At 42.3% G+C, this 18,954-nt stretch overlaps 1 protein-coding gene across 2 annotated transcripts in view; it reads left to right on the forward strand.

Annotated features, from left to right (window-relative positions):
• Positions 1-18,954, forward strand: part of LOC138203554 (MAM domain-containing glycosylphosphatidylinositol anchor protein 2-like) — a 182,956-nt gene that overhangs the window by 117,632 nt on the left and 46,370 nt on the right. The window contains exons 9-10 of one of the 2 annotated variants that reach the window (XM_069158514.1): positions 4,590-4,910; positions 15,031-15,303. In XM_069158514.1, the coding sequence (XP_069014615.1) occupies positions 4,590-4,910; positions 15,031-15,303 (594 nt within the window). The remainder of the gene's footprint in view (positions 1-4,589; positions 4,911-15,030; positions 15,304-18,954) is intronic. The other variant, XM_069158515.1, reaches the window with a different exon arrangement.

Below are 18,954 nucleotides of genomic sequence, written 5' to 3' on the forward strand. Positions count from 1 at the left end.
TGACATGTACATTTGTGGCAGTTCGGGGAAATCAGTGGGTAGCAGGCAGAAGTCTACTCCAAGCTGAGACTGTAAGTATATCTGTGCCATAAATATAAGTCCATAAAATATGTTAATAAGACGAGTGTAACTCAGCACATTATGCTGGCTTTACCTGCCCATAGCCTCAACTGCACCACCTGCAGTCATACTTTATGGAGGTGGCCATCTGGGAAATCACCTCCCTGTCCAGCTGGGAGAATCTGGGAGGGAAACTTGAGTAAGAAACACTCTCCCTCCCTCATTAACCACTGTCAGAGCCCCTTGAGCGATGTACATAAACTCTGGTCCTTCCCTGGGAGTTGCTCACTGCTTGACAGCAGGTGGTACCGGAGGTGTGTATTTATGCGTTTTTAAACCAGGCATTTTGTTTTACTCTGCTAGGTAATTGTTAAAAAAAAAAAGGGGGCAACAATACAGAGAGCATCGCAGCTACAAATCAAAGTGCAACCCATGAGAGCATCAGTATTGAAAGCCTGCTTTTTTACAATCACAAGACATGAGAATTCAGGAGGGGTTTGTGAGATTGCTTGTGAGATAAGTTACAAAAGCACTGGGGATTGGCACAGAGCTCCAAAACACACACGTTGTAGTATGTCAGTGTGGTAAGTAGTGAGTCGCTGCAGTGCACTAAGCCAATTTTAACACATCTGTGGATATTTATTACACTTCAGCAATTCATGATGGAAATGCAACCTGGCCACACACACACACACACAATCACAAACGCACACAGTTTCACAAACATGTCCACAGTGGACCTATGGGACTTCTCACCCTGTCCTCAGAGGTCTGGGACTCAGAGGAACAGAGAGTCCTGTCATATTGTGACCAACTCATTGGCCTCAAGCTGTCTGAACACACACTGGCACACACTCTGCAGGACTTGCAGTAGTAGAGGGTGCTATGTTGCCATGGTGATGGGGAGTGATGTCATAGCACTTTACCAGAAAAGGGGGCAGTGGGAATGTTTATTCTCAAAGACATTTTTGCACACCACTCTGGATCCCATCGCTGTAAGAAAATGCAAAGTGACAGAAATTTCCACGTTTTGCAGTTAGCTCTCACTGTGCTGTGTCTGCTGCAGCACTGATGGATCCCGCTGAAAGGCTCCAGCTATCAGCCTGCACACATGGAGGATCATTCCAGCTGAGGCCCTAGAGATGTGTGGCAGTACTTAGGCCAAACCAGGAGGTCCAGCCCCGATTTAAACCCACAAAGTACACAAACACACACTCGCACGCAAACGCAGTGTTTTCGTTCAACAACAACTAGAAGCATCCCATTGAGGAACTGAGGCAGGATCACAGCTTGGTGTCACCCGTGGGCGAGAGAAGAAACACTCAGCTATACACACACACGCACAGACATAAAACCACATAGATGCACACTGCACAAGCATACGCACGCAGCGGGCATGCCCTGCAGGCATCACTGGCATTTGGATGGCTTTGGCACAATGAGAGCACAGTGAAGACCAGTAGCAGGCTCTCTGCCACGCTGACCATCTCAGTGGTCAGTCTCACACACAAAGGCAGGGTGTTCACTCGGAAAGGGAGAGCAAGACAGAGAATAAAATACGGAGTAAACAAGCACGTGTGTCTGTGTGCATGTTTGCTTTTCCATGATGGTGCGGAGAGAGACAATGGCAGCTGATAGCCAGTACTTGTGCTGCCAAACCCAATAAGCAGACAACTGTAATTGCCTGCCTAATCTGGGCAGTGGAGAGGCCAGGTGTAATGATGGCAGCTCTGCAAATGCACCTCTCCACCACGCGCTAATGGAACCTCGCTGCTCCCCTCCTGTCCTGTCGTTGTCAGTTCACCACTTCACTGTTTGGACCCAAAGAAATGCTCAGGAAAGTGGAGGAAATATGCAGCAGAAAGAAATGTGTCAGCACTTGACACCTGGCTGCTTCAACCGAGACATTGTGTGAATATAAATCAGCAAACGTGTGAGAATGAAATGAGTGTCTGCTGTCATTGTTGCTGAGGAAATAATATAGTGCTTCTTTTGGTGCCAAACAGCAGTGACAGTCCTTATTTGTGAGCGACCAGTCTTCATTATTCCATGCCAATGACACCAATATTTTTATGCATTACTTTTTCCAGCTGTTGTTACAGTGCTAATGTTGATCAAAACAGTGTTGTTCACATACTGTAGTACTGAACGCTGACGACAAATGACTTAGAATTATCACCCTTCTCTGTCATTCCCCCAGCTTCTTGGAGCATTTTAGCATCTTTCAGCACATGGTTTTGGTTTCATGGCCCATGAATCCAAATGAATGCCAATGTGGCTCTGTACCTGCTGGATGTGTAAACAGGGACTTGTTTATTGACAGATTCATCATAATGACTTAGAAGGTGTTGTTGGTGTTGTCAGCTGGTTTCTTTTGACTCTAAGAGGGTAAAACAAAATATCTTGCAGCTTTGTTCTTGTTGAATTTTAAAAACGGTTTTCATGATTGAGAAAATTCTCTATTTTTAAACCTCTTCTTGAATATTTATTGTCTCAATGCATTACCTACAATAGTAACAACGAGCTAATTATACTTTTGGCGCAAGTTATTATTTTCTTTTTTAGTGATATGATTGACACAACCTTAGAAGAAAAAGTGCATGTTGGGCTTCCCTTGTTTCTACCAGATGATAGCAATAACAGATAATTGGAGCACTGAAACAACAGCAGGATTCTTACTTCTCACCCAGACAGAAATTAGGTCAAACGAAATCTAGCTGGACTGTGTTTAGTTCTCTTCAGATTGCTCGTGATTTCATCACTATGAAACTTCATTGTGGCTTGACTCCATTCCAGCTGCAGCATTGTTTGGGCAGAATGACAGTGATTCGAAAATCATCTGGGAAGCAAAGGCATGGTTTCATCATTGCTGAGGAGATTTTTACTCCTTGAATTGCTGGCCGTTAACTATTTTTTGGAGCAGTGCTACAAAATAGTCTTGGAGTCTGCTGATGGTTTGGACTCACACAAAACCACATGAACACAAACACACACACACACACACACACAGCACTCTAGGAGCTGGTGCAATTTGCCAGGTTTACTAATTAAACAAATTTACTTGGCCAGCAGGCTTGATGAGGAACCAGACTGCCTGATCCAACCTGCTAGATTTCCTGCTTTCCAAACTTAGAACAGATGAAGGCTCACACACACACACACACACACACACACACACACACACACACACACACACACACACACACACACTCGTACTCGTACACACATGCTCAAGGAAACACACACATATTCCCATCAATTTGGCACTTTGCATTATTTTCTTCTCCTTCTCTTGCTTCTTATTTTTCTGCTTCTTCCTCTTCATTTTATACTTTTTCGTATCAATTGTCAACCAACCGGGCCCTAAAATATCTGTTAGAAAAAGGCAAAATATTTTTTGGGTCATATTTTATTACATGGCAAGCAGCAATAATACTAAATCACCCTTGGGAGGGTTCTGTTGTAAACGCTCTGAATTGTATGGTGGTGGATGAGACTGAGTAGCTGCGGGAGGAGGAGGGCAGAGAGTGATGGTAATGATGCAAGTGTGAATGTTAAGAGGATGTTAGCAGTGGAAAACATCTTGAAAAAGAGTTTTATGATGAGAAAGTGATGCGAGTGTGTTACGATGTTGAATATTATGATGAAAATGTAAAAACAAAAGTAAGAATACTGTTGCAGTGTTGATTTTAATGACAATGCTGCTGCTGCTGATGAAGATGATGGTATACTGAATGGGTTCTTCAGAAGATGTCCTGGTTAGTTCCTGGTTACAAAAATGTCCCCACTGTGAGCTTAGTAAAGTAAAGTTGCATTGCTAGCTGGTAGACTCGTCGTAAAAGAGCAAAATAAACTAAGCTATAAATCTAGCGTCTCCTGGTTGTAGTTTAATTTTAACTCTGCTCTTTTTCAACTCTGCTTGTTTTTTTTGCATCTGTTTAATAAATCCACTTGAACATCAGTCATGTACAAGTACAGTTGTTTAAAGTACAATGACTGCGTTGAGTCCTTGTTTATGACAAATGTGCCTCAGACTAATCCCTTTTGGACTAATTAGCCTAATCTTCATGGTTCTTCAAATGTGATGGGAGTGCAAACAGGGATGTGCAAAAAGACACTTTAAATTTTGAGCCCTATTCTTTTAGTTCTGTGTATGGTTGAAAAGGACTACTATGGATTATTTTCTTTGTCTGCTATGGTCACAAAGTGCATTTGCTTGTCAGCTCTTCATTGCATTGTTCATTGTTTGCCATTGCTTGATGACATTAATCTTCCTCACTGCTGCCCTCCATGATGGTTTTACATAGAGTTACATGCTCAGACTGTCTAGTCCCAGCTGTGAGCCATTAATGCTGCTAATATCCGCATGGTCCTTCCATACAAGCTGTGTGTGTGTTGCTGAGACTTCATTGCCATTGCAATTTGGATGCTCATTCGCTTCCCCCTTCCATACCTCTTTCGCCACTTCTTCCCCCGAGTCGACCATTTCCTCTTACCCCGCCTGCTGACTTTCTAGAGCCCCATATCAGTCCCTCTTTTGTTTTTCTCTTTCTTAGTTCCCCCCAACCTGACAGTCCCACGGGGCAAGTCCCCCCTGGTGGCCCGCGAGGGTGACACAGTGGAGCTGGAGTGCCTTGTTTCAGGGAAGCCCAAGCCCATCATCCTGTGGTCGCGAGCAGATAAGGAGGCGCCCATGCCAGACGGCAGTATGCAGATGGAGAGCTATGACGGAGTGCTGCGTATTGTTAATGTGTCCAGGGAGATGACGGGCTCGTACCGCTGCCAAACCAGCCAGTATAACGGCTTCAACGTGAAGCCCCGGGAGGCTGTGGTGGAGCTGATCGTACAATGTGAGTAGACCGACTGTTTGTATTTTCTATATGTGTGTGCATGCATTTTGACGTATGATTTGTAACCGTGAAACATTGTATGTTTCTACATATTGTGCATCATTTGTTACTCTGATGTATTTTCATTTTATGCACTGTAATTATTCATCATGGGTGCCATTCCAGTGTGACCAAAATGGAACATTCACCCATTTCTTTCCATTGACGCCTATCCAATTTCCTTGTGAAGGCTGTAAAATTTGTCCAGTCCCCCGGTGCCCTCAGTCAGGTCTGAGAGGAAGCACCTCTAGATACTGATGTCCACACTTGTTAGGGTCTTTCTTTGTGTTTGTGAGTGTGTGTGTGTGTGTGTGTGTGTGTGTGTGCGCGCCCATGTCAGAGAAGACCCAAAGACTGCGTGCCATATCCCCGGGCCTCTGAACTTCCGCCACTGCCGCTCATTGAGAAACCCCTTCCCCTCCTTTAAGATGTGACATTCAAAGATGACTTAGCAGCTAATTAGTGAGCGGCTAATTTATTCCCACTGGTATTCATTTTGTGTTCATTTACAGACATGTGAAGGGAATATTTTGAATGAACACCAGGGATTCAAAGCGGTGTCACTCACTGAAGCACTGGGGATGTTTTTGCCGAAAAACCGAACGGAAGACGGATAGGAAGGAAATGAAAGCGATCTGTGTAGGGTGCTTACCATTCTCTGGCAAGTGATTATAGGAAATGGAGTCTCATAGCTCCCATTGTTTTCCTCATGGCCTACTTAGTTAATCCATACATTCTTCCATTTCAAGTTACGCAGTTACTCCCTCATCTAAAAAGAACCTGGGCAGCAGCATGTCACTCTTAAAATCCAGTGAAATACACGGAAATTAACAAGCTCTGTGTTGATGTTTTTAGACCCCTCGTCAATAGACTTGTCAAACATAAAACAGCAGAAAAAAGATATCCAACACATTCTGAAGTGGGAACAATGAAACTGAATTATAAGTCACAGCGCAGCCAGTGTTTTCATTCAAGATGAACTCGTCACAGCAACTACCAACAGTTTGATTGAAGAGGAACAAGAGCAGCCCCCGTTCTGTTGTAGCCAACAAGGATTAGCGCAAAATTCTACGCTCAATGTTTTTTTCCAGGAGTTTTGATTGTACTCTTTGCTATGGCATTCACGTTTCAGTTTAGCTGTTCCCCCACTCCGCTGTGTTAAGGGAATTAATGAAGTTTTGATGTGCTTTGAAGAAGACTGTGTTGAATTTTTGGCTGAATTGATTATGATTATGCAGTGATGACAGCCCCTATCAAAGGTTAGTGGCTTTGCTACGCACCAATGCTGACACCAAAAAGTAAACAAAGGATTTAGACTCTAAGATGCCCCTCATTAATTAGCAGCCCTCAGTGGATCTGCTGCCTCATGCAAGGAGGGTGCTGAGGGATTGAACAAATTGAGAGAATAAAACCGATGTTATTCTTTTTTTTTTTCCCAGCAAGGCCAAAAGCTGACTCGTCAAACACCTGCTGAATGTTCACACCTCATCCTCCTGTTGAACTGTTGCCCATGACCCATATATTAATAACAGCCTATCAAAACATTTCTCTTTTTAAAAACATGAATTGATGATGGGGCTTTCTCCTCCGCTTCCTCTCACCAGACTGCAGCTTACTGCCACAAGCAGTAATAGGTCACAGCGACCTCGCTTCCATTTGGAGAGCAGCTGGGGCACACTGTATTCTGTCTACCATTTTTCTGAGAGCAACACAGTTACAGGAGGGAAAAAAACAAATAAATAATGCCCAGAAGCTTTTCTGTCAACAGCAACAATTATTCAGCATTTATGAAAATCTGGTTTTGTCTGAAACGCAACAGCAGGGGGTCGGCCCTGTAAATGTGAATGTCTGACACTGAATGAAGGATTGAGTGATAGAGTTACACCGTTGATTCATCGAATGCAGTATGCCCGATTGATGAAGTTACAATTGGTCGGTTTAATGCCACGACTTCCTGTATCCATTTCAAATGAATAGCCCTGTAGTATTGCATACAAGGTCCGGCCATATACCACTTTCTTTCTGCATTTTCTGCAACAACATATGCAGCAGGTTCATCTGCAAAGCACCAACTATTGAAGGCAAGAAATAGGCTGCATTGGTTCCAAATTAAAAGCGTTGTAGTATTTCATACACGGTCTACCATTCATCATTAGGTTATGATCTCATCTTGTTGCGTATGTTACACGCAATCTGTTTGAGTGGCCACCGTAACAAATGTGGATATTTTTCCTTCTACACAATAGGCCTCGGGTCTATTGCCTCTCCTCCAACCCATCTTCCTCATCACCACATGGCCCCTAGCCATTCACCTGAGATTGCGGGGAGTGATGATGACCTTCTTGTCCGAAGGCTGCCCGCAGGGATGCTGGGATACTGTGACTGTGTCACGCAACCCATGCAGGCCTTTAGGAGAATCGAGCCACTGACATGCAGACAAAGCAGTAGCCAGCCTCTTTGTTACATGTGGGTGTGGGTGTGCATTAGTATGTGCCTGCATGTGTGTTTGTAATCATGTCAAATATGAAACATGAATGACCAAGGTGGCCAGTGTCACCGGGGAGCCCTCTCATTCTTCCAGCTTTGAAATCAAACACAAACACAGTGTCCCACATGCACACTGCAACATATTGGCATTTATGAGCGCCTTGGAGATAAGAATGCTTATCCATTCCCTTTCTTCTATTCCATCCAATCTTACCACTGCACATGCTTCTCTGGCTGGAATGCAACAGCAAAGCCAAATCTATTAACTGTCTGTCACTGACTGAGTAATAAACTTACACCATTCCTGTATCATTGCCAAATTACAAGCTGTTATTTCAAATTAGAAGCCCCCTAATATTTCATACATCGTCTGGCTTTATAGGTTCTGATCTAGTATTGTTTCACTTTGCAAAAAACACTTTAATTCAAGAAATGTAAACAATTTAAACAAAAAACAAGCAAACTAACCCCTACTATCTGTTGGATGCACCTGTGTCTGGTTCTGGCAACATCGTGGCTGCTAGAGAAAATAAGATGCCAGAGCACAAATGTTCCCACATGACCAACATGTCTTCCTCATTTCTCTGCTTCACTATCTTTAAGCTCCAGATCTATGTTTGATAGAGAAGCTTTTGTCTTTGAAGCACATTTGTGAGGATTTGCGAGTGTACAAAAATCCCTATATTTATCATCAGTTGACATGGCATTAGTATTTAATTATGCATTTCATTTTTTATTTATAATGCACTACATTTACATATATATAGCTGAACTAGTTTCTTCCTGTTTTTTATCTTGCTTCTCCTCCAAAGTCTGAGATGAAGGAGATGGATTGGATCTACAGACATAATGTATCTGTTTACACATTGATCATAAATTAGCTGCAAATGTGTATTCAGTGCTTGTAAAAAGATCAAATATTGAAACTGTGACAGAGATATGACAAAGCTATGGTGCAGAAAGAACAGGATCCAGTTGCATTCAGTGAACATCTGGTGGAAAAAAAACTTGCGCAGGTTTTGAAAATAAGCCATGCATACTTTTACGAAGTTATACCTCAATCTCAGAACACAAAGGAGAAATGTAAATCTGTTTCACTGCAGAGTATATTGAATCTACAACTGCCCCGCTGTCTGGTATGACAGATGATCTAAAAGGAAGAGAGGAAGAACAAAACCTTCGGACAATAAATTCCAGTGACCTTAACTAGCCACTGAAAGAGCAATGAATACTAAAACTCCAAAGCCCAGGGTTTTATATTCATTATGTACTTTCTTGGCCCAGTTAAATCTAAAATAATACAGTAAGTGCTGAAAATGAAAACCTTTTACAGTATTTTCGAGAAGGAAGCGATTCTCATGAAGGTCAACAGCCTTTGAATGACCCCGTCTCACAGTGCAAGGCACAGGCAAGATTTCTCTCCTGTGACATCCAGCCATGAAAGGTCGTCTTTTATCACGCTGCTGCTGCTGCTGCTGCTGCTGCTGCTGCTGCTGCTGCGTTCCCCCGCCGTATCAAAAACAGTGGACAGGGGTCACTTACAGGGAGTGTCTGTTGTTAGTGGCAGTCAGATGGAGAAGCCATGCCTCAAGAGGCAAGAAGGAGGAGGAGGAGGCCGAGACTACGAGGCCACAGCTGAAAGGCATTCACGCCATTAAACCTATTATTTTTCACACATTTATTTGCCCTGGCTTGTGGTTGCATCATAGGTGGACTCACAGTGAAGCTCATCAATTCCATCTCGATCATTCTGTCTCTAACTTTCACCACAATTTATCCTGAGAATGCAATTATTGCTCATTATGAAGTATTATTTTAATAAAGCACCTCTCTTGCACTACACTTATTGATGCTGTGCAGCACTTTTATCTGTTCTCCATCTTCAAAGCAGAACACATAATGAAAAGACTTATTTGGGCTTTGGCATTGATGAATCAATCATTCTGCTTCTTGCTTCAGAGCCAGTTCTGTTTGTCAGACTCGTGTTACTTATTAATACCTGGCATCAAAGCCTGACTTTCCGTACTTGAGTTGTCAGATTGCTTTGACACACTTAGAGTATATCGGGCAAACGTGTCCATCGTGTGTACATGTCAGTGCACGCTGTTGACAACATTTTCCAAACACATAGACCTTTGCTCGTCTTACTCAGCTTGAGAATTGACTTCATTAACATAATCTGGCCCTGCTTTTGTTGTTTGCTCCATACGCCTGTCGGTATGCCCCCCTCCCTTTTTTCTCTTGGCCTGTCTCATGGTGTGTAAGCACAAGCCAATCCCTCTGAGATGCTTTTCTCGCCTGCATTTCCAGGTCCCAGCGTGAGCCACCCGCCTTTGGTGGTGAGCCATGTGCAAAGCCGCGTTTAGTAACTTGATCAAGGGACCGAGGTACAGTCCTCTGAAGCAAAGAGCATTAGAGGCGTGAAGGAACGACTCTGGCAAGTCAACAGCTTTGATATGTAAAAACCTGCATCTGTTGGCTGGCAGAGGCGATGCCAGGAGGAGAGGTAGAGGGAAAGGAAGACGTCTGCGTTTAGAGTCGTAGCTCTAATAGAATTGCGAACGCCAAATCCCAAGCTGTGACACCCTAATGTTCTTAGTCAAACTGACTTGGCATGGTCCAGGGGCTTGAGAGAGGGAGCGAAGAAGTGGAGAGAAAAAAGAGGGGAGGAAGAGGTATAGAGTGGTCTTCTGTCCTAGATACACTGTCTGTCAGAGTGAGAGTTATCAAGTTCTACTTCAGCCCAGATGCACAGGAATCTTTTATCCAGGCTTCCCTTCTGTTCCTCATCACATTGTCCACGACACCTGCCTGATGTAACCGTGCAGTTGTCCCCTTGAGCAAGCACCTTGCTATCTAACATACATCAAAAAGACACACCAGGATAAAGAGCTACTGTCTGTGCAAAAGTAATGAGCAGAATTACACAATTATTGTTTTTAATTAATTTTCCTTTCTGCATCAAGAAGGCCTGCAATGCTGGCCCCTGAGGCCCACTCCAATGTGAATCATATTAGAGCGCTTCACATTAGCCTAACGCCAACCTAATGCCGGAAAATTAATCTTTTGCATTACAGCGGGGCTCACACTGCATTTGGGGATGAAATTTTAATAACCTTTTTTTGTGTGGAACAATGTAGAATTGATCAGCCGCATCAAATCCGCCGCAGAAAAGGTCAGTGAATATGTAGGTTGTAAACAGAAGCATGCACACGGCTTAGACAGAATAATTCATAACTTGGTCAATGACTGAGCTAAACCTATTAACGGATCACCAGGCCACTCGTTGCACTGAAGAATTTACATTGATTATCATTAGTTGTATATCTAAGTTCATAAATTATCCCTACGTTTTAATAACAATATGGTAATGCGGAAGGTGTTTAAGTTCATTGTTTGATTGCAGCAGCTGTATCATGAGGGAAGGAGGGCGCATTGATGCGGAGCAGCGTTCCCCTACAGTATTTAACACAGAGACTCATTAAAAACCAGATGAATCAGAGTTAGCATTTCATATTCTGTGTAGAAATATGTCTTTGACTTCCTAATGAAGTTTTTTTTTTTTCTTCTATCAAGGGTTGATATTGACATATGTCAAGCTACAAGGGTTAAGAATGTTTTTGCTTCCATCCAAATACAAAGCTGTTGTTTTTATTTCGTATTCCAATGTGTAGTTGCTGAAGTTAAGTAAAAAAGTACACAAATATTTTAAATTTTTCTAAATGGAGGGCAGGGATGTCACATAGTTATCCATCAAGGAAGGAGCACGGATGCCACACAGGTCTCTGAAGTATTCTACTTAAAGCCCCCCCCCCCCCTCGACATGTTGGAAGATGTATATAAAACACTCTATCTTGAATCATTTTTGTCTGATGTAGTTTTCCACCCAAAAGATTAATAATTAAATAAATTACTAGTAAAAATTTCAAGCTGAACTGCTGATGACTCATACTGCAGGTCAATTCTCAGTTGAATGTGCACTGGAGTTTTAAAGTTTCCATTTAGTACTGATGTACGTTGATTTGCACCAGGATCAGCAAATCATGTTTACAGACCTGCCCTTTAAAATCGTATTTTTAATGAGCACAGAAAAATTTGGCACTCTCATCAGTTATTAAAATCTGCATGTCCTTCTGTACAGTGAAGCTCAAACACTCAACTCCAGGATACCGATATATTAGTTATAGGCAGATAAAACCAATATATCAGTCAGGCTCTATAATACAAATCACATGATCACACGATTACTCTTTTATTATCTGTAAGGAAATAGGCCTAAGGCACAGGAGCTGCTGTGGTACACTGCAGGTAATTTCATCCAAACACCCATGTTTTTTTTTTCTTTTCTACCCAACTTGTAGTAGCTACCAGCCTATATTTGTTTGAGCTCACCATGTATTTGAGTTTCTGTCATTTATTGAATACTGGCTTCTATATGGGAATTTAAAGTGGTAATATATCAAGAGCCATAACTCTGCAGTGCACTCAGTGCTTTAAAAAATATTTTAAATATATTTTGCTGATAATAGCTCATGTTGCATCAATTGCATTTAAGACTTTTACTTGTCAGGACGGTTTTTTTTTTCTTGAGTTTTTATTTTATTAGGACTTTAACTTGTAACTTGTATGTAAAAGATCTGAGTCCTTCTGGCAGCAGTGTCTTCCAGTGAGCCCGAGGGGAAAAAGTCCCAGACAAAAAAAGGATGAAAGTAAAACAAAAAAGACCAAATGAACGTCTGACACTTCTCCAGCCCTGAAGACGGATTGCAGGAACCCATACGCACTCTGTGTGCACATGCACAGACTGTACAGTAGGATCTACTCTTGCAGGCTCGCCCACAGGAGTTGCATGTCCCTCTCTTCACGCACTCACCCAAAGCTCAAAAAAGAAAAATGAAACCCATTTGGACTGAGGGGAAAGTTTATTCTGAACCAGTCAAGCGATATTCCAGAAATGCAGGTGCACACAAATTCACTTCAGCTTCCGAAACGCACGCATATTTTTCCACAAGTGCACACACGTCTTTGTTCAGACCTCCTCCCTGTAGATAGCAGTCCGTGTGGACCGTGGGGAAAAGGCCTCCGTGCTCTTCGATGTTGTTTTTCTCCACATTACTGTCAAGGTATCCACTGGTGACTGATGATGGATTACATCTGAGCCCGCGCTCAGTGTTCTCCCTCTGCCTGTGACTTACAGCAATTCGGAGCCCTCATCGCCCTCACTGCTACGCTAACCATGGCGAGCACTGCTCAGGGAATAGCACACAGGACCTTTTCGCTCCTTTCGCCTCGTGTTCGCTGGGCAGCTGTTTCACAGAAAAATGCACAGGGGGAGATGAGGCATGTGCCCTTGTGCAAAGGATGTTTTGGTTATATAAGAGATTTTTTTTTTTTTTTTTTTTTTTTTTCATTTGCTGCAGATCCAAACCCTGTCTTCATTTGTCTTTCTGTGTGAATGGGACTGCACTTACTGCAATTTGGTCTAGTGCCACTCAGGGAGGCTGTGGAGCTAGCTGTGATTCACCGCTGCACACAAACCTACAATTTTAATGTGATAAGTAGAGTTCCAGACCCTTCTTTCGGAGTCAGAGATAAGCCTTTGGGTATGGGCAAAAGCCCAGGCCACGCTCATTTGAAGAAGTGATTTGCTGATTCATTTAGCAGAGATGAAAACCACTTCTCGTCACCTTTGAAACAGCATCAGGTGAAGGAGAAAAAACTTTTTTTGTAATGTTTCTTTTAAGTCCAAACCTCTTGAGAGAGCTATGTTTACTTTCTCCCTGTCACTTCATGTATTATGATACATTATTTTTCACTTTTCAGCCCGTCATTATCCGATCTAATGGTGAGTCATTAATCATAGTAGCTGCTGACTGAATTGCAGGATGTCGTGTGTTCAGTGATAATTAGCATCGAGGGCAAGGATGCACAATCCCACGTTGGACTTGTTATATGTTGGCGTATTATTTTGCATTCAGTATGATGTTTACAGCCCACGTTTCCCCGTGCACTCCTCTGGCCTCGTGGACCTGCCCTGCTCTGCAGCCTGCGGGGAGGTGAACTCAATTATGTGCAACAGAAAAACAAAAATTAAAGTTTGTTAAAAAACACAGCGAATACTTTCAACCCCTCAAAAGAGCTTCGACATCCTCCACATCTTTAAAATATCGGCTGATTAAGGTTGCAGATAATGCCATTAATAGTGTTATCAAATTATATGCTGTAAATTTTAATACACTCTTCATTTAATTGCATATCCTATCAAGTTTGGAAGGCTCAGTAATTAGATTATATTACTGAGTGTGAATAATGTAGAAGATTATGTTGCAGATTACAGTTTCAATCAGGTAATCAGTGATCTGTAACAGATTACATTTTGAAAAATAGCATCCCCAGCCCTGGCTATAGCTACCGCCTCTCCTTTACTTTGTCAGGAATTATGTAAATTCCAAGCAATTAAGGGGCTCCGTGTCATTCTGTCTCTTCTCGGCATTCGCTGTTGTTTATCGAGCCCCATCGTGACTTTTGTCAAGCATCTGTACGAGCACGTCAAAGAGCAAGGATGCTTAAAATGGAGGAAATTATTCACAACCGTTTCGATGCTTGCACACACATTTTGGCCTAACAAAAACATCACCGTGTGCGAAATTAGCAAAGATTTTACATGTGCTAAAACATTACACATAATTAACTCTTTAGCAGCAGGGTCTGGCTTGTATTGAGGTCATGTCCAGCCCCCAACTTTGCTCTGGGTCGACTGGCTGAATAATTCAGCACCAGCTTGCCTGTGTGGGGAGAGGTGAAGCCTGTCAGATACTCAAAGAAAGTTATTAATTTTCCGTTTTGAAAGCTTCAGGTGCACTTCATCATGCTGTTGCCAAAATCCTGTGAAGCGTGACTGATTTTCGTTCAGAACATTGTTCTAGCCTTTTGAACATTAACATTGATCTTCCTGCAGCCCCTGCCGGTTACCCCACAACTGTTTTCATTTTGTCATCTGTTGTTGAAGTTTATTGACTTTGCACAGCTGATTGTTTAAAGATTACTTACAATATGCTTAAATCTAACCCTTTTCTCTCTGCTTGTATTCATTTAACAATATCAAACTGTCTTCTATAATGTTTTTTCTGCCTCTCAGTGTGTGTGCATGATTTAAATGTGTTATTCAGCAACTTCTATTTTATTTCCTTATGTCCTTCTTAGGTCTTCATTGAACAACCAGCAGATGTGCTCAGGGCCATTTTCCTTATTTTCTTTACACAGCACAAAATGTCCTTGTTTATGATTTTAAGTGTAGTTATTCAATCATCTCACATACTGTGTAATTCCTCTAGATTTGTATTCTGACCACTTTTTCTGTCTTACTGTTATTTTTTTGTGTATATCTTTGAAAGGTCACAGACTACCTCGTTTGACCGAGAGGGCCCTCACCTGAATAGTATCTGTCTTGTACAGACGTCAACAAACCTTCCTCCCACTTACTCGCCCTGTTTATCCAAACCTTTTTTTTTTTTTAATTCAGTATTTTTTTCATATTTTCTGTCCTCATCAAATGTCAGCTGAGCTTGTCTGAGCCTCTCTGTCTCCCACTCAGACCCTCCGACAGTGGAGCCTGTTTACATGGAGATGCGTCAGGGCCTGGGGAGGCCCGTAGTGATGACCTGCAGGGTGCTGCGAGCCCACCCCTCCCGCGTGCTGCGCTTCGAGTGGCTTCTGTCAAACCGGCTACTCCATGCTGGAGCCTTCGACGCCCAAAGGGATGAGACGGAGTACACCATCCGCAGTCTGAATCGAGACGGTTGGGGCGAGTACACCTGTAACGTCATCAATGAGGCCGGAGCAGGAAAATGCACCTTCCAGGTCACAGGTAAACATTACTTGTCACTAAAGTTTTAACTTTTTTATTTTGCTAGGAATTGAATGTTCAATCACTATTAATTTCTGTCCATGCGCCTGTCAAGACGCTTCCTGCAAAGCTCAAGAATTAGTGTCAAAGAAAAGCAACTTCTAGGTGTTAATTTTTGCATGTTTTTTTTTGCAATGATTCCTCTCTTGTAGTTGTCTGGACAGGCTTCTCACTTCTATTCAGTGAAATAGCACCTGTTGCCAGCAGGTTGTATCAACTGTAGTCAACTAGCCAATTAAGTTTCATGGTTGAAAATACAGAGTCTGGCTGAAATTTCACTGTTTCAAGGTGACTCATAACCTCCATAAAGGCTTCTAAATATAGGCTACTTAATGGCCATGTATTCATGCTCATAGGTTAAAGCTTCGGACAAGTACGTACATAAGTAAGTTAACATTTCAAGAGAAAATGTTTTTAGGTCTAGGACGAACTTGAACTTACTCAGACAAGTAGTTTGGCTGATTTCTCCAAATTCAATAATGAGTACTACAGAGTCGCTGATGATGGCATCAAGGCTCAGCTTTAATAGTACACAACATGTGCAATTGTGAACTGGACTTTTTTCAATCTAATCTGTAATTTCACCAAATAACATAGTTAGAGTTGGTTTTAGCCTTGGAAGTAAAGCTTGGTTGTACTGCTTGACTGTAAGACTTTTCACTGTAAATTTACAATAATTAACTGGCTGTAGCTTCGTCTGCAAAGTACTGTTCTTTTACAGTTTTTTACGATATTTTAGAATTATAGTTTATTATTTGACTTAAATGTACAGATCTTCACTGTATTCTTGTAAATTCACAACACAGCACTAGTCACGGTTTTGTCAGTAAATTACTGTGTATTCACAGTATGTAAACTATATTTGAATTTACAAAATATTTAGGCTGATTTTTAAAAAATTGCAATCCACGTTAAATGATCCATTTCTTTATTTCTTATATTTTTTGTATTAGAAAAGCCCAAAAAAATGTGTAGATCTCCAGACTCTTTATCCACAGAGTATATTTCTTTCTGCAGAAGCTCAAAGCTTTGCAAACCTCCTATGCCTTCTTGCATTTGCTGAGCTGGGATTTGACAATCTAACCAAAGAAGGGTTTACTAAACAGACCATTTTGTTTCAACATACTAGAAACATACCATACTTTACTTCACACTCAGACACAATAATAATATTAGTGCTGTAAGATGTGTGTTTCAGTGTGTTTCCTCCATCTTGCTTCTCTAAATTGTAGTCAGACTGCTTCACTCTTTCACCACACATCTGCATGTCTATAGCAAATTCTTCAGTTTGCTCTCCAACTGGTAATTAAAGTGTTTCTTGGACCACTAAAATAGGCTTTTCAAACACATAACAGTCCTCGTTTCACAGCGTTTAGGGGGGCGGGTTTGTCTCTGTGCGATAGACAATTCATTTAAAAGAAGACTGAAGAACAAAAAAAAAATAAAAATCATATATTATCAGTCTGAAAGGGACATGTCCATCATGTCTGCTCTTTCTCTGTTCCCCTCTTTCTGCCATTGTTCTTTTATTTTATTTTTGGTTACCTCAGTTTTTTTATATCTTTCATCAAGAGATCAAAATGTCTATCTCCTAGTTGGTTGTTGTGACAGAACCGAATTAGTTTGGCCACATCAAGTGACCGCAGGAACTCTGGCCAAGGTTTCAATCTCCCAGACCTCCCATTAGAGACAGGAGCTGCAGGGTCACAGGAGGAGTATTTGTCACTTTGATCCTTTGCCACTCTATCTCACACTGCTTTCTAATAATACCTTTTCTACACTTGATTTTTTTTTTTACTTCTTCCTTCTCCTCTGTGTGCCTGTATTTTCTTTTCCTCACTGTCCATCCCTCTAATTTTAAACTTCTCTTCTTGCCTGGAGATAGAGGAGTGGACAATCCCCCAGTGTATATCATAATTCAGTCCTTCCCGGTGAAACAGGTAGAGCAGAGAGACAGGAGCAGATAGTCCCCTCCAGCCATTTATTTTTCACAGCAGGACTGGGGTTTTGCCTGCTTGTTATTGCTCATGCTCCCTCCCTCTTCCCTCTTGCACTCCCTTTCCTTCCCTTTCATCCTCCATCCCTCCTTCTCTCTCTCTACCCCCTCCCCCACCCCCCTACTGCTCCATTCCTCCCGCCCAATGCTCCAGATTCCCACCATCTGGACTCAGTGGTTGCCAAAGGTATGGAGGCTCTTTTAGTAACCCCTTGAGTGCAGGAGCATGGTGCAGAAAATCCACTTTGGTTCTTTCCATCAACTATGAAATCTGCCATACCCCAGTCCCCCAACCCCAGCGCCTACTCTTTAAGGTTTTTTAATTTTATCCCAAAACTCAATAGCCACGATTTCAGCAATTCTCTTTAGTGTGGCTGAAAGAAATAATCTGCTGTAGAGAACGAACGTATCAGATCCTCTACACTACTTGTGAGACCACTTCTCGATGAAGCTCATGAAATATTTGTTATGGCTCATGCAGTTCGGTGGTGTCTCGGTTTACTCACTTTCCAGAGACAGGTAAACACGTCGATGGATATTCCCCCCACCACTCTCTCCCTGACTTCTTCTCGGGCTGTGTTCATGTGTGATAAACATACCAATCAGAAGTTTTGGCCCGAAGCCAATAAACTCATATATCCAGTAAACATACCACGCAAAAACATACATGTTACCATGCTGACAGACGCATGCAAATGCACCGGTGTCGGGCAGCGAGCCATTCTAGGGCCGATATAAATGCTGTTGCCCAGAAAAGTACACTGTGCCAGGGGAGAGTGTGTGTGCATGTGCATGGATGCCCATGTGCCAAGCCATTGGGACATCTGTGGAAACAGTGAGTTGGCTGTAATGGCCAAGTTGGCCATTAAACTGTGCCAGGGGAGAGACCCCTCAGAGAGATGTAATGTGTACCACTGAGCTCTGGCTCAGGTCCTCTGTCACAAGAACCCTGAGTTTTTAGCAGAGGCTGAAATCGCACTCTCAGAAGTGACAGAATTGGGAGAGAAAGAAATACCTCTCTTTCTCTAGATCGTCACACTGTTCCTTTCCTCTGATTTCACTCCAGTCTCTGGACCGTAGGCTGGAAATGTGCACCAGTGAAGCAGAGTGAAACACAGTTTATGTATTTTGCAGGCTTGAAATTTACAGGGATGTTTCAGCAATTTATTATTGCACTTTCATAAAAAATTTAGGGGTTTATAAAAGACAGGAATGGTAAATGATGAAGCAGCAGACATATTCTGAAAGACAGTATAGTGTGAGCCATTACCAAGCAGCAACCAACAGAGATGTCATCCATTGGTCTGTGAACAGCCGTTATTTTGGATACTGGCCGTCCCCATGTTGCTAGTTCGTAGCAGTTTGGAGCCGGTAGTGACCATATGACCAGAGCAGAGGATCTGACTTTTTCTGATTGGAAACCGGAGGATACTATGTTCCGCCCACCGATATCTTGTAACCTGTCTGCACCACAGACCTGTCAATCAAACAGATACGCCCCCACAAACATGGCTTTTTAAGTCTTATTTTCTAATTAATGAATTAGTATTGATTATTTTCTACGGAGCCCCTGAAGGGACACAGGGGAGGATTTTTTTCAGGACTACTTTTGCGTG

Source organism: Embiotoca jacksoni, unplaced genomic scaffold, assembly GCF_022577435.1.
Source record: "Embiotoca jacksoni isolate LCO1_2020_lvr unplaced genomic scaffold, fEmbJac1.0.p SCAF_23, whole genome shotgun sequence".
NCBI lineage: Eukaryota > Metazoa > Chordata > Actinopteri > Embiotocidae > Embiotoca > Embiotoca jacksoni.